General features: G+C 46.3%; 1 protein-coding gene across 1 annotated transcript in view; it reads left to right on the forward strand.

Annotated features, from left to right (window-relative positions):
* LOC122788660 (nucleolysin TIAR-like) overlaps nt 1-21,018 on the forward strand; it is an 859,280-nt gene that overhangs the window by 237,206 nt on the left and 601,056 nt on the right. Inside the window, exon 4 of the mRNA XM_044055556.1 lies at nt 19,966-20,053. Within this exon, the coding sequence (XP_043911491.1) occupies nt 19,966-20,053 (88 nt within the window). The remainder of the gene's footprint in view (nt 1-19,965; nt 20,054-21,018) is intronic.

Genomic DNA, 21,018 nt, shown 5'->3' on the forward strand with positions numbered 1-21,018 from the left:
CGTGTGGGCCTGTTTTTTCTTCAGAATGTCTGAAGGTCCGAAAGCAATCTTTTCTAAATGCTCAGTGTGTGGCCATAAGCTGCCCCAGCGGATGGCCACACTTGGTGCATTATTTGCCTGGGTGTGGACCATCTTTCTTCAGGCTGCACTATCTGTGCGGCCTTCAACCCCAGGGCTTTGAGGGATAGACTGACTAAGCTAGTCCTTGCGGGCCTTTTGCCCTCTGATTCGGCTTCGTCCTCCTCCCCCTCCCCCTCTGTTGTGCCAGCCACAGCTGCGGCTGCTCCACTGACCGCTCCCGCTCCCCTGGCCGGGATTCAAACTCCCTCTTCGGCTCAGAAGGAAAGGGACTCGAGAAAAAAGGATAAAAAAAGACAAGGAGCGTGATAGGGAGAGGCATCGTAGCCACAAGAGGCGGGCCGCTTCAGCTCCCTTGGCTCCACCGTCTAAGCAGCTCTCCTCTCCTCTTAAGGTCTCCGGGTCTTCCCCCTCCAGGCTTCGTTCTCCTCGTTTCCCCCTGGAGGAGGAGACCCAGTCACCTTCGAGGTCGTCCAGGCGGCTTTCCTGGCCAGCCTCAGCAGCCGCATCCAGGTCAACAAGAAGTTTATCCAACACAGACATGGACCGGATGATGCGTCGATTTCTTCAAGCCAAGCTGCAGATGGGAGTGCTCTTGTCTGCCCCCCCCCTCCGGGGGGGCTCAACCCCATTTTTCGCCCACATTGCTCTTTCCCCGACCCGCTGCAGGGGTTCGGAGCTGTCGGATCAGAGTAACTTCGGAGCCGGGGTGGTGTGGGCGCCGACAGTGTTTCCTCCTTCGGCGCCAACTGTATCTGCGAGTTTGTCGGATCCATTTTCAGATCCGAGCTTTCATGGCTGTGAGATGAGAGTCTGATCCGGAGGGGTCAGTGTGCCTTCGGCTCCGTTTAGGTCTGATCGCACTACCCTTTCGGATCCGATCGGGTCATCTCCGGCACTGATCCATGCGCTGGATCAGAGGGGACTGCTTTCGGATCTTGAGGAGAGCAGCTCACCCTCTGCATTCGACGTCGTGGAGAGGGTCCTTTTGAGGGATTCGAGGCCCCATGCTCTTACTACGGATCCACCCACCATTCCCTCTCAGACGGGCCTGTCTTCCATCATCTGGCCCCAGGGACAGTCTGTGCCTACGTCCCAGATGGTTCCCGTAGAGGAACAGGATATTGTTGGTGAGCCCTCTTTGGACAGCCCCCAACCCCCCCCGAGGAGGTCCCTCACAAACAAAAGTGCAAGAGGAGGCACTTGGACTCACCCGAGTCCCTCACAGAAGACACAGACTTGGAGGAAGGGGGAGGTTCCCCCAGGTCACCCCCGAGGACGTCTCATTTGGAGACATTATGGAAATGCTTCGTATTGGATGGGGGGTGGTCAGCCCAAAAGCCTTCCTCTGACGAGTCTGTCTTGAGGCATTCGCAGGCCCATCTACCTCTTAGGTGTCCCCTCCTGCCGATCCCCTGGTTGGACCTCATAACTACCAGGGCATGGAAGGAGCCGGACACTGTGGAGCCAATACCCAAGAGACCAAACAGGATTCTCAGCCCCCCCTACAGACAGGACAGTTTGGAGCAAGGGTGCCCCGGTGGATGCCATGGTGGTGGCGGCTGCCACCAAGAAGGAATTGGCACAGGAGAGTTCCTCTGCTCATCCTCCAGACAAGGAGTCTCGGATGATGGACCTCCTTGGTAAGTGGATGTTCGCTTCAGCGACCTTCTCTGTAAGTGGTCTGAACTATATGGCACACGTGATACATCTCCAGTGGGATCTAATCAGAGTACGCTGGATCACCCCGTGTCCATGTCGGCCGAGGACAAACAGACCTTCTCTACTTGAATGGCCACTCTTAAGTCCATCACAAACACCTCTATGCGGCTACTCTCCCATGCCACGGAGGGAGCAGCTAGAGCCAGTGGAGCAGGCATTGTCTTACGACGACAGGCCTGGCTCTGTCTCTGCGACTTTGCAGAAGCCTTCAAGGCGTCCTTTGCGAACATGCCCTTTGACGGTTCTACACTTTTTGCTAAAACCGTCTGTGATACGCTACTCCAGAGCGAGAAGGACGGGAAGAGGATCCGCTTCTTTGCTCCTCAGAGGTCCTTCTCCAGGAACCAGAGAGGACAGAAGATGTGGTTCCAGAAATCCCAACAGTCCCATTTTGCTCCGGATCCCTCGTCCTTCATAGGCAAAGGAAGACAGGGTGGACGCCGGCCCAGAGGCAGAGGGGGGCAGAAGAATTTCGGGTCGAGGGAACCCTTTTCTGATCAACCTGCGCAGCAATCCTGAGGGGTTGCCTGACTGTTCCTCTCTGGAGGCAGTTGGGGGGCGCTTCTCGGAGCATCTAGCACATTGGGAGTCCATTACGACAGATCGCTGGGTGCTCCGGATCATATCCAGAGGTTACTCTATTCCATTCCATGATGTTCATCGTGCATACAGCTGCAGTAGTCATATGGGTTCTCTGCCATCAGGCGGGTCCTCGGTCGGCCGAATTCCAAAGTCTAGGTCCGGCGTCGGTTGTTGTCGCTTTCTTTCCTGACGTCAGTGCGACAGGGGTATATAAGACACAGCCAACGCCATATTCTTCAGTCTTTTTTGCTGCGCGGTGCCCGAAGCAGAAGCAGTTCGCAAGTGCCGGTCGGCCAGCCAGCTCCTGAATTTACGAAAAATTGGAAACTGAAGTCTTCTTTAAAGCCAAGTACCCCGTTGGGGAAACTTTTCTTGCCTCAGACCGATGTCAGAGTTACCAGTTGTATTTCTTGTGGGAAGCAAATACCGCATAAGGATTTCCATTCTTCTGCATACCTTGTTCAGGCCCAGACCACGACGTCTCGGGCTGTCACTTTTGTGCTACTTTCAATAAACGCACTATTAAGCGTCAGGCAGAGTTCGCCCAACACTTTTTTGGTAAAGCCTTTGATTATAAAATGTCGTCGGAGACTCCGACTACCGGTTTGTCCAAAAAACGCAAGGACAAGGACTGACACGCGAGGTCCGCGGTCTCCTCCGACACCACGCCAAAACAGGCTGCATGTGGTCCGGTTCTCAGTGAGACGCCTATGCAGTCCCTGACTACCAACGGCACGTCCTTGGCGGTGTCTTCTGTACCCGAGACCGCAGGTACCTCGGCCCTTACTCAGACTGCAACCACCGAAGTCACTGAGTGTAGAGCCTCCTAATGTGGACAGGTCCACTTCCACCCAGGGTGTCTTTAGACCCTCATCTTCCTTTTCCATTAAGGCCTTCACTAAGTCCAAATCAGCCAGGCATCCCAAGAGGCCTGTTGCTCAGGGCCCATCCCCAGGCCCCATGCCTAAAAAGCAGATGCTTAAAATGGCTGAGGATTTAATTACTCTTATCGGGGGTTCCCAACCCCCTCCAGACAAGAGACCCAGAGTGGAAGAAGATTCTCCCTCTTCTGAACAGGGCTCCATTTTCTCAGAACATTCTGATGTAGAGGAACACTCGTACTCCCCTTATGAAGATTCTGATGCAGAGCAGTCCATTCCTTCTAAATCTCCCCCAGAGGATTTTTCTTTTGGGGAAACCTTGCACACCTTGAGGGAACACTTCCATTGGGAAGGCCAAGACTTTTCTGATTCCAAGAAAAGGCTTAGGGAATTTCTTTTGTTACCGCAACACAGACCTCTGGCTATACCTCCTGTCTTGGACATACTTGATGATGTTTACTCGGAGGCTTGTCTTAATCCGGATTCCCTGCCTCCTGCCCCAGTCAAACCTGATAGGTACTACAGAGTTCCTAACTCTCACCAATTTCTTTTCAAAAGCCATAATGCTGACCCTGAAACCATTTCTCAAGGCCCCAAGGGAATGAAGGCCTCTACTGCCAAGAATCCACTACCTTCCGAAAGAGAATCTAGATCCTTAGAAAGGTGGGGAAAAAAGGTATACACCTCGGCCACCCTAGCCATGAGGGCCTTAAATTGTCAGTTCCATATGCTTAAATATCAGCAGTTTCTGTTATCACAATTAAGAAATAAAATGTCTCAGCCTGAACAACCAGATTTGAAGGAATTGCAGGATATGATGCATAGTGCAGAACAAGTGGGTAAGCACACCTTACAAATGTGGCTATGATGCCTTAGAGGCCTCAAGTAGAGCTGCTGTTACAGGATCAGTCATTCGTAGACATGCCTGGTTTAGGGAACAAAGCTTGCCTGATCATGTTAAAGCTAAAGTACTAGATGCTCCTTTACAAAAGGATGTACTATTTGATACTAATGCTGAGGAGATACTATGGAAAATGGAAGAAAAAGCTAAATCTGTGCAAACTGTCAAGGCTTTTCTACAGGTACAACCACCTCGTTTTAGCAGAAATTGGCCTTCTAAAAACTGGTCTTTTCCAGCCACGGACAAGCCCCAAAGAGGTAGATACAGGCACACAAGGGGCAGAGGACAATCTCAAGGATCATATAGAGGCAGACAATGGCAAACTCCAGCACCAAGAGGTGGCGAAGACAGTGCACAACAATACAGAAAACAAACCCAATGACTTCCTCCTTTTCTTGCCAAGCAAGTCTCAGCTGGCAGCTCCCTTGGGAGGAAAGCTGGCATTATTTACAAGAAATTGGCATATTATCACAACAGACAAATGGATCCTGGACATTATAAACAGAGGCTACAGATTTCATTTTCACACTTCCAAAAATGAGAGGCATGCCAAACCTGCCACACAATCAAAGGGCAGAGGCACAAATACAAATTTCAAAACTCATGGACATGAAAGCTATTCAAGAGGTACCTACTCACGACGAAGGTCAAGGTTTTTATTCCAGACTATTTCTGGTACCAAGGAAAGGAACCGACTGGAGACCCGTTTTGGACTTATCCATCCTAAATACATTTCTACTCGTACCAAAATTCAAGATGCTCACATTACAGCAGCTTCTTCCCAAGCTGGGCAAGGAGTTTTGGCTGGTAACATTGGACCTCAAGGAGGCATACCTGCATGTCCCAATCAGACAAAGCTGCAGAAGATACCTCAGACTTCTTGCAGGTTCAATCCACTATCAATTCTCTGCATTGCCCTTTGGCTTATCTACTGTGCCCAGAGTATTCACGAAATGCCTGGCATCGGTAATTGCCTACTGCAGACTTCAAGGGATACAAATTTACCCTTATTTGGACGACTGCCTGATCCAAGCGGACACAAGCACATACTTCTGGAACATCTGGCTTATGCAACACGGTTGCTGAATTCTCTGGGATACACAATCAACAAAGAGAAATCCAGGCTAACATCTCAGAAAATAACTTTCCTGGGTGCCAACTTGGACACAAACACCCAGATGGCCTACCTTACTCCAGAAAAACAGGGGCAACTAACTCAGTACTTCAAAATACTAGCAAATTGTACCAGGCTTACTGCAAGGAAAATCCTGCAGGCTCTGGGCTTCATGGCATCTTGCATTCTTTTAATCCCATGTGCAAAGTTGCTTATGAGAACTTCAATGGTACCTAAAAAACCTATGGTCTCAACACAGCCACAATTTGGAAACAATAATACCAATAATTCCATGTTTGCAAAAAGAATTTCTATGGTGGGCCCAAGCATGTCAAACACAGGTCTCCCATTCTGCAAGCCTCAAGCAAATCAAGTCATCACAACAGACGCCTCAGATTACGCCTGGGGGGTGCACATGACAGGCAGGTGCATTCAGGGCAAATGGTCCAAAAAGGAAAAGCACCTTCACATCAGTCAAAAAGAAATGCTAGCAGTGATCAATGCAATTACAGCATTCAAGGACCTCCTGCATCCAGGACAATTATTGATAAGAACAGACAACACCACAGTAATGTGGTACATAAGGAGGAACACATTCATACCCCCTGTGCAGACTAGCCATGACACTTTGGAACATGGCTCTGGAATGGCAAATCGAACTTCAAGCACAGTACTTGCCAGGTTTGGAAAACACGCTGGCAGACAATCTAAGCAGAAATATGACAGATCCGCATGAATGGAAGTTGCAACCTCAGGTGTTTACAAAGATAATCCAAACGTGGGGGAGGCCAGACATAGATCTATTCACCTCCCACAGGAATCATCAATTGGAAAAGTTTTGTTCAAGGACCTTTCATCCAAAGGCCTGGAGAGTGGACACCCTTTCATTCAGTTGGACAGCATGAACAGTGTACGCTTTCCCACTTCTGCCTCTTCTACCCGAGGTGCTCTTGAAAGCAAGAGCAGACAGACCGAAGATGATACTGATTGCTCCAGACTGGCTAAGACAGCACTGGTACCCACTCCTGAGGAGCCTAACACATACTCCTCCCTGGCCTCTACCTCTAATGCCTCTTCTGACTCAGCACAGCTACAAAACTCTTCACAGTCAGCTGAAAACACTCCATCTCGCTGCATGGAAAAATCCTTAACACCACAACAGACCCTACTCCCCAAAGAGGTGCAGGACGTCATTCTGGAGGCCAGAAGGCCATCTACTAGAAAGGCTTATTCCGCAAAATGGAAACGGTTTTGCTCTTGGAATGAGAAAAAAGGCCAGGACCCTAGAAAACTGAATTTGTCTTTGGTATTACAATATCTAGCTGAGCTGCTGAACAGTGGACTTTCATTTTTCTCCATAAATCCATGCCTCAGCCATTTCTGCAGAATTCAACACGGATCCACCGTTATTCTCTCACCCACTTTTAAGACAGTTCCTCAGAGGGGATAAAAATATAAGACCACCAAGGAAACAACCAGTGCCAGCCTGGGATCTTAATTACATTTTAGAAAAATTAACATCGCCTCCCTTTGAACCAGCTGCCTCAACAGATTTGCAATATTTGTCCTGGAAAACAGCTTTCCATCTGGCCATTACCTTAGCTCGTAGGGTTTCGGAACTACAAGCCCTCATGGCTGTGCAGCCCTTTCTCATCTTCCATCAGGACAGGGTTTCCCTTCGAACCAACCCGTCTTTTATGCCTAAAGTGGTATCCAGGCTAGCTTTAAATCAAGCCATACACTTACCTACCTTTTACCACAATCCTCAAAACAAAGGGGAAAGGCTGCTACATTCCTTAGACATCCATAGACAGCTACGTTATTATTTGGACAGAAAGCCTTTCAGGAAATCAGAACAACTTTGTGTCCTATGCTGTGGGAGCTCAAGGGAAGCCTGTTACCAAACAGACAATTTCAAAATGGATAGACCACTGCCTACAATTTTGTTACTCCTATCATGGGAAATCTGTCCCTACAGGCATCAGATCACACTCCACCAGGGCCACAGCTACCTCTACAGCCTTCCTCAGAGGAGTTCCTACCAAAGATATTTTGGAGGCAGCCACTTGGAGTTCTGTATATACCTTCACAAAACACTACCACCTGCCTTTATATTCCAAAACTAGAGCAGGCTTTGCCACTGCTGTGTTGCAGGGCATTCTGGCTCATCCCAGTTCCACCTAGTGCCTACCACCCTATGTGTAGCTTTGGGATTCTACCCATATGTGATTACTGCAGCTGTATGCACGAAGAACATAGTACAGTTTTGTACCTACCATAAATGTAGATGTTCGAGTGCTAATACAGCTGCAGTACAGGTTTCCTTCCCCTCTTGGTAAAGGATTAGTGGCTAACACCTCCTCATACAACCTATTTTGGGTTATCCTCCTATGGTGTATTTGCTTGCAACTACTGTTTTTTGATTACATTGCATTGCTTGAATATATTTATAATTTATATATTGCCTTCCTTCTGGGGGCACCTGACATCTGGGGCAAGAAAAGACTGAAGAATATGGCGTCTGCTGTGTTTTATATACCCCTGTCGCACTGACGTCAGGAAAGAAAGCGACAGCAACCGACGCCGGACCTAGACTTTGGAGTTCGGCCGACCGAGGACCCGCCTGACGGCAGAGAACCCATATGTGATTACTGCAGCTGTATTAGCACTCGAACATCTACATTTATGGTAGGTACAAAACTGTACTTTCTGGACCTTACAAGTCCACACTGTCCATTCTATTGCATCCCTTGTCTAACCCTATTCCTCTCAGTAGGGTTTACAGGGAATCTCTACTTTGGTGGCTCCACTCCAAGCACCTGCAGGAAGGGTGCCCCTTCTCCATGTCCCCACCCTAAGTCACAGTGACCACGGATGCGTCTCACCTCGGAGGGGGGGGGGCATTGCATGGGCAGAGCCATCCAAGGCACGTGGACTCACACAGAGACCCTTTTGCATATCATTGTCTTGGTGATGAGGGTGGTGCTTCTAGCAATGTAGGCTCTCCATGCCCTTCTTCCTCTAGGGACTATTGCAGTTCAGACAGACAACATGTCAGTAGTCTGGTACATCAACAAGCAAGGGGGAACCAGATCTTACCCACTTTGCTGAGAGGCCATGAGAGTGTGGGAATGGGTGATATCCACCAACCGCTTTCTCATAGCAACACACATACCGGGTCGGTCAAACATTTTGGCGGACAAGCTGAGTCTAACTATCCTCTCACCCTACGAGTGGTCTCTGAACCCCTTAGTAGCAAAACAGATCTTCCTCTGATGGGGTCAACCTTGCTACGATCTCTTCGCGTCGCCTTCGAATGCAAAGTTCAGCGAGTTCTTCGCTCTGATTCCCCCACCAGGGGAAAACCCCAGAGACGCTCTAGTTCATGCTTGGCTATCCGGTCTTCTTTATGGTTATCCTCCTCTTCCGTTGATGACAAAATTCTTGCAGAAAGCTCGTCGGTTGGGGAGTAGAGTTATCCTCATAGCCCCATTCTGGTCTCGTCAAACCTGGTTCCCATGCCTACGGTCTCCTCTAGTGCATCCTCCCAGGATCTTAGATCCCCTTCCGGATCTGATTTCTCACCCCTTGGGATTGAGGACACCTGACCTGGACAATCTCAAACTCTCGGCTTGGTTGTTCCAGTTCCCTTAATGGCCAGGACTCCCAGTATCTCATCCTCAGTTAAAGCTATCCTGGTGGCCGCTCGTAAGCCTTCTACCAGGAAAATCTACAAGAGTAAATGGAAATGTTTTTCTATCTGGGCGGAACATAGGAATTTGGATCCTTTTACAGCTCCTATTCCAGCAGTCCTGGATTTTTTTATCCCAAATCTTTCATCAGGGGGCTAGTTCTTCAACTGTTAAAAGTTCAACTGGCAGCAATTTCCCACTTTCACATTGGAAATAAATTTGGGCCCCTAGCGTCCTCTAAGATCTGCAAGACCTTCCTGAAAGGTACCTTTCTTTTGAGACCCCCTGTTAAGGAAGCAGTTCCTCCATGGGAATTAACCCTAGTTCTCCAAGCTCTGACTGGTCCCCCTTTTGAGCCTGCAGCTTTGGTCGACTTGAAGTATGTATCTTGGAAAACTGCCTTTCTGATTGCTATTACCACAGCTAGAAGGATATCGGCGCTTCAGGCTCTTTGCAGTAAGCCCCCTTACATCATTTTTTATAAAGAGAGTTTCCCTCAGGATTAACCCTTCCTTTCTGCCTCAAGTGGCTTCCGAAGCCAACATCAACCAGTCCATCAATCTGCCTGTCTTTCCTAATTATCACAACAAAGGAGAGTATAGACTCCATTGCCTGGATGTACATAGACTGTTACGATTTTACTTAGAACGGCTGCCTTTCGAAAATCGGAACAGCTCTTTGTCTCATTTGCTAAGTCCTGTTTGGGTAAGCCAGTGACAAAGGTAACCTTAGCTAGGTGGATTTCCCGATGCATTCTTCTCTTACAGAAGCTCTGGTCGACCTGAGCCCGCTAGGATTCGGGCACATTCTACCCGATGTCCTTCAAGGATGCATCTGCATTCATAACATATGGGTTGTCCTGCCTCAGGCAGCCCTCGGTCGGCCCGATTCCAAAGTCTGGGTCTGGCCTCTGCTGATGTCGCACTTGACCCGACGTCATAGCTCCTGGGGTATAAAGGCATCAGCCGACGCCATTTTCCCCAGTCTTTCTTGCCGCGCGGTGCCCGAAGCAGAAGCTGTTGGCAAGTGCCGGTCGGTCAGATCCAGAGATTTCAGCTACCGAAGACTTCTAAAATGCTAAGTACCCCATTGGGGACTCTTTCTTGCCTCAGCCGATGTCAGAAAAAGTAAATAATTGTTTAACTTGTGGGAAACAAATACCTCATAAGGATTTCCACTCTTACTGCCTTCCTTGCTTAGGCCCAGACCACGACGTATCAGCTTGTTTAGCCTGTGCCTCCTTCAACCGACGGACACTTAGACGTCGGACGGAGTTTGCAGAAGAGTTTTTTGTTCCCGCTTTTGCATATAAAATGCCGTCGGAGACTCTGACTACTCATTTAGCTAAAAAACTCAAGGAAAAGGACCGACACTCGCGGCCCGCGGTTTCGGCTGAAACCACTGTTAGGCCTACCGCGAGTGTCTCTGTTTCGGCTGAAACAGAGTCCTGAGTTCTTCCTCCGGCCGCAAGCAGGCCTCCGACGACCGAGGCCTCAGAGGCCCCGGCGGAGTCGGCTACAGAAATTCCTACAGAGGAAGCAGGCACACTAGAATTGTCCAACACCATTCCGTTGGACATTTCTACTCCTGCACGTGGGGCAGCTAGACCCCCTGCTTCTATGTCCATTAAGGCCTTCTCCAGGGCTAAAGCAGCTAAACTTTCCAAGGCCTTACCTACAAAAGCTCCGCCTCACAGGCCTTCCTCAAGTTCTCAAATTCTCAGCCTTGCTGAGGACCTTATTTCTTTGATCAGTGGATCCCAACCTCATCCAGACAGGGCCTCACAACCCCCTCCTGAAAAAAGGCCTAGGACTGAACACCCTGAACCTCTTTCCTCTGACTATTCCTCGGATGGATCAGATGTATCAGACCATCAGGAAGGCCCATACTCACCTTATGAGGATTCGGATGCAGAAGACTCCATTCCTTCTGCCCCCCCCCCCCGAAGAATTTTCATTTGGGGAGAAGCTACATTCAATGAGGGAACATTTCCAATGGCAGGGTCAGGACTTTTCTGATTCTAGGAAAAGGCTAAGGACCTTTTTACACTTACCACAGCATAGGCCTCTAGCCATACCTCCTGTTCTTTCAGTTGCTGATGCATACAATGATGCCTGCTCAGCCCCTGATTCTCTTCCCCCGGCCCCTGCCAAACCTGACGGATATTACAGGGTCCCGAATTCTCATTTCCACTTGTACAAGGCCCACGCTGCAGACCCAGAAACCATTTCTCAGGGTCCCAAGGGTGTTGCAGCTGCCTCTGCCAAAAACCCCCTACCCACTGAAAGAGAATCAAGAGCATTAGAGAGATGGGGTAAAAAAGTTTATACATCTGCTACTCTTTCTGCCAGAGCTTTAAACTGTCAATTTCACATGATACAGTACCAGGAATTTTTGTTAGATCAGCTAAATAAAAAGCTTTCCTCTCCTGAACCTTTAGACCGTAAGTCCCTTCAGGAGTTTGTACACAATTCTCAGCAGGTCAGTAATCATTTTTTAAAATGCGGCTATGATGCACTGGAGGCTTCATTTAGATCAGCTATGACTGGAACAGTGATTCGAAGGCATGCCTGGCTAAAAGAGCAATCCTTACCAGACCATGTAAAATCTAAACTCCTAGATGCTCCTATGGGGAAACAAAGTTTATTTGGCTCCCCTGCACAGGAGGTACTAAAGAAAGTGGAAGAAAAGGCAAAATCTGTGCAAACAGTCAAGGATTTTCTGCAGGTCCAACCTCCGAGGTTCAGCAGAAATTGGCCTTCAAAGAATTGGTCCTTTCCAGACACCACCAGAGCACAGAGAGGCAGAAATAGACGCCCAAGAGGCAGAGGTCAATCAAGGGGTGCCTACAGGGGCCGTCAGTGGCAACCTGACAACCAGAGGAGTGCCTCCACATCTGCGGCTAAAACCACTTCCACAGGACAGACACAGTGACTTGGCTCTGATTCCGCCTACCAGGGAACAATTAGAAGCACCCTTGGGCGGAAAGTTAGCTTTATTTTCAAAAAACTGGCATTGCATCACAGGAGACAAATGGACTTTGCAAACAATAGACAAAGGCTACAGGTTTCACTTCCACACTTTACCAAAAAAGAGAGGAATGCCAAACCTTCCACCAAGCCAGAAGACAGAGGCTCTAAAACAGGTCATCAACTTACTAAGGATGAGAGCAATAGAAAAGGTACCATCTATGGAACAAGGCCAAGGATTTTACTCCAGACTGTTCCTTGTACCAAGAAAAGAAACTTAATGGAGGCCTATTCTCGACTTGTTCGCACTGAACACATATCTCATTGTACCAAAATTCAAGATGCTGACCCTACAGCAACTTCTTCCCATGTTGGGCAAGGAGTCTTGGCTGGTGACTCTAGATCTCAAGGAGGCATACCTGCACGTCCCTATACGACCAGATTGCAGAAGATACCTCAGAGTTCTTGCAGGATCAGAGCATTATCAATTCTCAGCATTGCCCTTTGGCTTATCTACTGCGCCCAGAGTATTCACGAAATGCCTGGTATCAGTAATTGCACATTGCAGGCTTCAGGGAATTCAAATCTACCCATACCTGGACGACTGCCTAATACAAGCGGACAACAAGACAAAAATAATAAAGGATTTGGCCTGTGTCGTACAACTGCTACAAGCTTTGGGATACACAGTCAACATACAAAAGTCAAGACTAGTGCCATCTCAAAGGATAACATTTTTGGGTGCAGAACTGGACACAATAACTCAGATGGCTTTTCTCACAGAAGAAAAACAAAAACAACTTCCAGTCTACTTCACGGCATTGACAAGGCAAACTCAGCTTACTGCAAGGAAAGTCCTGCAGGCCCTGGGTTACATGGCATCCTGCATAATCTTGATACCACATGCCAGACTACATATGAGGAAATTACAATGGTACCTAAGAAATGTATGGTCTCAACACAGACACAGTCTAGAAACCATGATACCAATCATTCCATGCCTGAAAAAGGAATTCCTGTGGTGGGCTCAGGCCTGCAAGACCAACAGAGGGTTGCCTTTCCACAAACCACAACCAAGGCAGACCATCACCACGGATGCCTCAGACCTAGGCTGGGGCGCACACATGGAAGACAAGTGTATCCAAGGCCTATGGTCCCAAGACCAGCTGAATCTACACATAAATCTAAAGGAGATGCTGGCAGTGAAGCATGCAATAGAGGCATTCAAAGCATTCCTTCAGCAAGGACCCCTGCTGATAAGGACGGACAATACCACAGTCATGTGGTACATCAACAAACAGGGAGGCACGCACTCCTACCCTTTATGCCGGATGGCAGTGGAGCTGTGGAACCTAGGCCTGAATCTCAACATTCAACTGCAGGCCAAATTTGTACCAGGAAAAGAGAATATACTAGCAGACAAATTAAGCAGAACTACCACGGATGCTCACGAATGGATGCTGCATCCAGATATCTTCAAAACCATAACAAAGACATGGGGATTGCCAGAAGTAGACCTGTTCGCCTCCCCACTCAACCACCAACTGAAGAAATTCTGCTCAAGAGAATACCACCTACAAGCCTGGAGGGTGGACTCCCTTTCTTTCAGCTGGAAGGCCCTGACAGTTTATGCCTTCCCACCTCTCCCATTGATGTACAAAGTTCTACTGAAGATCAGGGAGGAACAGCCAAAGGTAATTCTGATAGCTCCAGACTGGCCAAGGCAACATTGGTATCCGCTACTGAGAAGCATGTCTCGGACGAACCCCTGGCCTCTACCTCTATGGCCTTTACTTCTAACACAGAACAACTACAAGACCCTGCATCCAAACTTGAAAACTCTGCAGCTAACCGTCTGGAAAATTGCATAAAACAAAACCAGCCTGCTTTATCTCAGAGTCAAGGACATTATCCTGGTGGCTCGCAGACCCTCCACAAGGAAAACATACTCAGCCAAATGGAAGAGATTCCTCATTTGGAGTGCATCAAAGGGAACAGATGTCACGATTGCAAACCTAGCACACATCCTAGAATACTTAGCAGAACTGTTCCACAATGGCCTGTCCTATTCTTCCATTAAGATTCATGCTTCAGCAATTTCAGCAGAGTACAACATGGATCCTCCTATCTTCTCTCAACCTCTCCTCAGACAATTTCTAAGAGGGATCAAAAATGTAAAACCTCAGAGGAAACCACCTCTGCCTGCATGGGATCTCAATTTTGTGCTGTGAAAATTAACACTTCCCCCTTTTGAACCAGCTGCATCAGCAGACTTGGTTCTTATCTTGGAAAACTGCCTTCCTTCTGGCAATCACTTCTGCAAGAAGGGTATCAGAGTTACAGGCATTAATGGCAGTACAGCCTTTCCTTATCTTTCACCAGGATAGAGTGTCTCTGAGAACCAATCCTACTTTCATGCCAAAGGTGGTATCCAGGGTATCCTTGAACCAAGCTATTCATTTACCTACGTTCTTCCCTAACCCACAGAACAGGGGGGAAAGCTACTACACACCTTAGATGTACATAGACAACTGCGCTACTACCTGGACAGAACTAAGACCAGCAGAAAAACTGACCAGCTTCTGGTAGCATATGCAACAGGAGTGCAAGGAAAAGCAATTTCCAAACAGACAATTTCAAAATGGATAGGAAATTGCATTTGATTCTGTTACTCTTTTCATGGAAAGACAACTCCTGAAAATATCAGGCCTCACTCCACAAGGGCTACAGCCACCACTACAGCTTTTCTACGAGGAGTGGCTACCAAAGACATTTTAGAAGCTGCTACTTGGAGCTCCATGCATACATTTGCCAAGCATTACAATCTTCCCTTATACTCCAGATCCCGATCAGGCTTTGCAACTGCAGTTTTACAAGGGATCTTAACTACACCATCGTTATCTTAGTGCCTCCTCCTCCAGTTTGGCTATGGTATTCTACCCATATGTTATGACTGCAGATGCATCCTTGAAGGACATAGTACAGTTTTGTACCTACCATAAATGTAGATGTCCGATAGGTATGCATCTGCAGTCAGGATTACCCACCCTCCTTCCCCTCTGTGGTATTCCTAGGGTGCTTACCCCTCTTTCAGCTAGCTGGGGTAATCTATTATGGTGTATTTGTTTGTATATGTATGTATATATATATTTTTGTTTGCTACTGTTTGGAATTTTCAACATTTATCCAAATTTAGCCTTCCTAGAGGGCACCTGGCATCTGGGGCAAGAAACACTGAGGAAAATGGTGTCGGCTGATGCCTTTATACCCCAGGAGCTATGACGTCGGGTGAAGTGCGACATCAGCCGAGGCCAGACCCAGACTTTGGAATCGGGCCGACTGAGGGCTGCCTGAGGCAGGACAACCCATATGTTATGACTGCAGATGCATACCTATCGGACATCTACATTTATGGTAGGTACAAAACTGTACTTTCTCTGGCTACTTCTGTGGCCTTCTGGTTGAGGGTCCCGTTGGATTTGTTCAGCAGCTACTTGGGCTTCTTCTCATACTTTCATTACACATTATAAATTGGATCGGATTTCCAGTGGAAGGGCATCCTTTGGCTCTGCAGTGCTCCGGAATATCCTGCCATAAGGACCTCCCAACTCACCATAATGTTCCATCTGAGTAGGCAAGTTCATTTGTCAGCAACCAACTCTCCATCCGTCCCCCTGACCTGTAGTTCGTCCTTGAAGGATCATTGTTTTCACTCCCCAGATGACATCCGGTTAGGATGTTCAGGTGTTTTTTTCCTTGTATTATAGTAGTAGTCTATGATACTATGGCAGACTTGATCTGAGGGTTAGAGGGAGGTAGCAGAGCATTATGGATGGGGGGGGAGCAGCTTGGAGCTTTTGCTAGGAAAGCTGCCGGCTCAGTTCCGATGCCCACAGGTTGCTGACAAATGAAGTTACCTACTCGGATGGAACGTTATGGTGAGTACATAACTTCTTTTTTCCAAGGTTGCGGAGCATTCTTTCCATTGTGGCACTGATTCTTTAGAAGTGTCAAGCAGGGCAGTGGCCTCTTGGTCAGTTATTCATAGGCATGTTTGGTTAAGGAAACAGCCTCTCCCTGAGCATGTGAAATCTGAACTGGTTGCACCACTAGGCAAGAGTTTTGTTTGGACCCAAGGCTAAAGCAGTTTTCAGAAAGCTGGACGACAAAGCTAAATCCATGCAGACTGCCGAAAGACCGTTTGCAGCTTCAGCTGCCTAGATTTAGCAAGAATTTCCTTGTCAAAACCTGGTCCTTTCCTTCCTCTCATCTGTGACTGAAGGGCCAGAAGGAATAGGCAAGAAAAACAGAAGATGGCAAGCTGACCAAGGAAACAGGTGTAGCAGGTCCCAGCCTGAGGGGTCCAGTAGGTAGCTATGACTCAGCTGAGCACTTCCTTGCCCCCCCTTCCCCCAAGTGCCACCATAACCTTCCTTCCCTTGTTCTTCAAATCTCCCCTTGCTTCTTGAAAACTAGGGTGAAGACATCCATATTCATAGGGGTGGTGCAAACATCACTTACGACTTCTGGGTCTTAAACATAACATCAGACTACAAAATAGTTTGCCTCTGTCCCAAAGCTAGTATGATTCCTTCCATTTCAATGGATCAACTGCAGGAAGTTTAACACAGGTAGATTTTTGCTAGCTCGGTGCTACATAGAACCAACCCCCTAAAAGAAAGTTGAACAGGATATTGCTCAACTATTCCTAGTTCCAAGGAAAGAAGAAACATGTAGGCCTGTCTTAGGTCTATCACAATTAAACCAGTTCATGCTGGTTCCCAAATTAAAAATAAGCCTTCAAAAGCTGCTGTCCATGCTTCTTCCTTCCCCTGATGTTCTGGTCCCCCTAAATCTAAAAGATGCACATCTCCCCACTCCCATTTCAAGAGCTCACAGGAGGCATCTGCGCTTCAGAGCAGGTGGGAAGTTATTAATTTTTACTCTGCCCTTTAGCATGTCTAATGTGCTCAGTGTTTTTGCAAGTGTCTGGTCCCAGCAGCTGCCTTCTGCAGGCAAGGGGCATTAAGATTTACCCCTGTCTGGACAGCTGGCTGATTAAGGCCAGATCTGTTGAGGACCTGCGGTCCTCCCTTCTCCTGACCTTGACCATTTCTCATCTGGATTTCCCTGTCAAAAGTCTAACCTAACCCCAACTAGTATTTTTGGTGCCCTCTTAACCAAATGGCTGTCCTGCTGGAGAAAGTTTCCTTCCTTTCCCAGTACTTTCAGTCCCTTATGAACCAAGCAGCCATCTCGGCAAGAGAAGTCTTAAAACCCGTAGGATACATAGCTTCATGTATTTTGTTAATTATACTGGCAAAATTGTATTGAGGGAAGATTCAGTGGTACCTCAAGAATGTGTGGTGTCAACACAGGCATTCCTTCAGTCACAAAATACAGCTCCCTTGTTTAAAAAAGGAGTTTAGAGTGCAGGTTTGGAGTCACCCCTTCAAAGGGGTTCACTTTTGAATCCAGTCAACAAATCATATCTTAACCACAGATGCTTCAGATCTGGTCTGGGGTGCACATTTTACTGGCTTTTACGCACAGGGAAAATGGGATCAAGCATTCTTGAAAAATCATATAAATTGAAAAGTGATGTTAGCATGCCTAAAAGGCATAGGTTCCTTTAGTGAAGACTTGACCACACTTCAGTGATGTGGTACAAAAACAAGGAGGGACATGCTCTTCATCCTCTTACTTAGCCGTGCTGCTGTGGGAACCATTTTGGTCCATGGGCCTTCATCTGATGGCCTAGTTTCTGCCAGGAGACAGCAGCCACTTAGCAGACCACCTCAGCACATCAGAGACCAGCCCACAAGTGTAGAAAAATGCCCTTTCTTAATGTCCAGATAACATAGAAATGGGATGTACTGAAAGTAGATGTTTTTACCACAAAGCAGGCAGACAAAATTTGCACAAAGGCCACAGACAGGTGGAGGACATATGCTTGCTCTTTTCATTGGACAGGTCTATCTGTGTGCCTTCCTTCTTGTACCCTTCATCTCTAGGGTATTAGTGAAGACCAGGGAGGAGGGGACAAGGGTAATTCTAATAGCACAATTTTGACAGAGATCACAATGGAGTCCCCTGCTTCTTGGCCTGATCACGCAGAAACCTTGGCTGCTACCTTAGAAGGTAAACCTGATTCGCCACCTCAATCTGAACACTTTGAGGTTGTGACAGCATGGATGACTTGATCCTTTTTCTTAAAGGTTCTTTTGGCAAGGATGGCGTGGCCATTCTGAAGGAGGCCTGAAAACCAAGTTCAAGAAAATCTTGTATCCCAGATGGAAAATATGTACGGTTTGAACGTCACTCACTCATACAATCCGCTACCAGTATCTGCAGAACTACCTCTGGTGCTAACCTACTTAACCTGAATTATTTAACTCTGGCACCTCTCATTCTTAAGTCAAAATTCATGCATCAGCCTTTTCTGCCTGCTTTCCTATTCATCTACCACTTTTGCTTGGGATCTTCATTTTGTGCTTGAATATTTAACTGCAACTCCTTTCAAACCTGCAGGTTCAGCAGACCTTAAGTTCTTGTCATGGAAGAGTGCCTTTTTAGTTGCCATTACATGTGCTAGAAGAGTTTTTAAGCTCCAAGCTCAGTCTTCTAAATATCCCTTAGTCTTTCCCCAGTCAGGATATCTCTTAGGATGAAAACTTCCTTCATGTCCAAGGTGGCTACTCGAACTAACTTGAAATGAAGTGTCTACTTGCTTTATTTTTCCTAAATACTCCAATATCTGGAAGTATCTGCTGTATTTCCTGGATTCTCATAGGCAAATGGATTTTTACCTGGAGCATACAAGGAGCCATAGAAAAGGTGAGCAACTTTTTTTTTTTGTTTCCCAGGCTTTGTCAGAAAACTGCCAAGGTTAAGTTGGCAGAATGGATTTCAGATTGCATTTACTTGTGCTACATTTCAGCTGGCAAAAGGCTTTCTGTCTCCTGGCAAAAGGCTTTCTGTCTCCTGTAAAGCTCACTCGGTTAAGGCTCTAGCTACGTCCATGTTTTTTCCCTGAATCTTTCTGCTTGCGTTTACTGGAGCTGCTAATTGGTTTTTATATATACCTTTGCTAAACAGTCACTATTCTATGTCCAGAATGAGAGCATCCTTTGGAGCAAACATTAGGGTAGGTCATACAGAATTCGGACAGTACCTGAGAAATACACAAGTTATGTACTTAGCTGAATGTTTAGATTTCTCTGGACACTGGAACCAACCTTCCAACTCCAAGTTGTCTGGTATGAGGGTCTGTAATGGATTACAGGTTTTTACCTTGCTTTCTGTACACACACACAGCTTTGCATATATGCTTTCTCGTGGTTTAATGAGGGCAATTTTGAGTTGGAGAAAATAAATAAAGTTGGTGGTTTTGGGTAGGGAAGAGCCTGAGCTGTTAGATGTTTGTTGCTGTCAATAAAGGGTGCCTAAAACACCAGTCCTACAGTTAGTGTCTGGATAGAGATCTGAGAAATCAAATATACTGGTAAGTACATAACATTTTTTATTCTCTTAACCGATACGATGATGTGCGTACCCTCATTCAGCTCTAATGTTGTTGAAATACATAGAGATACATTTGGTATTGTAACAGTATGCACTTAAGCAGAAGGAAAATTATAGTATAAATGTGGTAGCTAAACTTCTAAAAGCAAGTATTACATTTTGTGTAGTACTTGCTGTTTTTAAGGACTGCATATGTAAGTTTAATCTAGTCTGGTAGCAATCTGAGATGAAATGTAGGTTATGTATCTTGATGCTTAGAAGGTGTTCCGATCTAATCGGCGTAATGAGCACATTAAAAACTGCCAAAGTGAGCAGAGACCGTTCTCGTTCATTATTTAATAGTCTAATCTGCTGTTTGCAAAGTGTTTAGTGTTGTACTATATTTCTAAAGATGAAACAATTTAGGGGTGGGGGAGGCAAGTTACACGCCATGTGCTAGTTTATATGCATGTAGCAGTACGTTTGCAGCTTATATAAATGCACCTCTTATTCACTTTACTAGATCATTTCCATGTGTTTGTGGGAGATTTGAGTCCAGAGATCACAACAGAAGACATAAAGTGTGCTTTTGCTCCTTTTGGTAAAATATCGTAAGTATCCATAGAGCTGCTAGTTTCTGCAGGGAAGCTGTCATTTTTTTTTCTTTAATGTGGAACAGCTAACAAGATTTCACATATTTTTGCAGCTTCTGCCAAATATAAAAATACTTCAGCAATTTCAATACATGCATTTTACATTTTGCACTTTTTCACGGAATTCCCTACATTTGTTTTCCAAATTGTCCACACACAGATGAATTGGTGAGCCATTTAATACTTTTCTTATATAAAACTGTTTACCTTAGGGTAAAGCATTGTAGTACTAACTTATTTTACGGTTCTGTGCAATTATTTTTAATTTCCATAAGTAATGTGTACCATCTTGCTGGAGACTTTCTAAAAAAAGTATGTCAGCTTGGCTGTTTTAATGATTTTTACCATGGACATCAGTAAGTGTTAAGACAATAAGTCAAAGGTTAGTATTTTATTAAAGGGGTATTTGTAAGCTTTATAGACCAGTTTTATAGAAATGCTGCATTCTGATGGCTGTGTTGACCTGCATGCTTTTAATTTACAGTTAAATGGCTGTATTGTACCAGTTGGTCCCTTTTGAAGTGGAAATTTATATTTTGTCAATTTTAGGGGCTGTAGTAAATGTTTTCCTCTTATGTAGCAATACCTGTTTTTTTTCCTACGCATTGTCTGAGATCTTGACTGCAGTTTTGATAAGTGGCAGCTGTCTTGCAAACGGAACATAACTTTATCATTACAAATACAAGGTCTGATTTTGTTACCATCCAGTGATGGTCCTGTTTCTGTAACCATAACTTCCTGTTTGGTCATACCTCATATGAGCAGTAGCTGTGACAATAGCTCAAGGATGACATTATCCTTTAGAAGAATTCCAGGTAGTTCTATTCTGATTTTCTCACTGGTAGAGTAAGTTAAGAAAAACACCACCAAACTAAGTCTTAAACTATATAAAATAAAAAAGTGCTGGAAGAACTCAAAAGACC

The sequence above is a fragment of the Protopterus annectens genome, chromosome 14.part0 (genome assembly GCF_019279795.1).
Source record: "Protopterus annectens isolate FY-2018-M chromosome 14.part0, PAN1.0, whole genome shotgun sequence".
Lineage (NCBI taxonomy): Eukaryota > Metazoa > Chordata > Ceratodontiformes > Protopteridae > Protopterus > Protopterus annectens.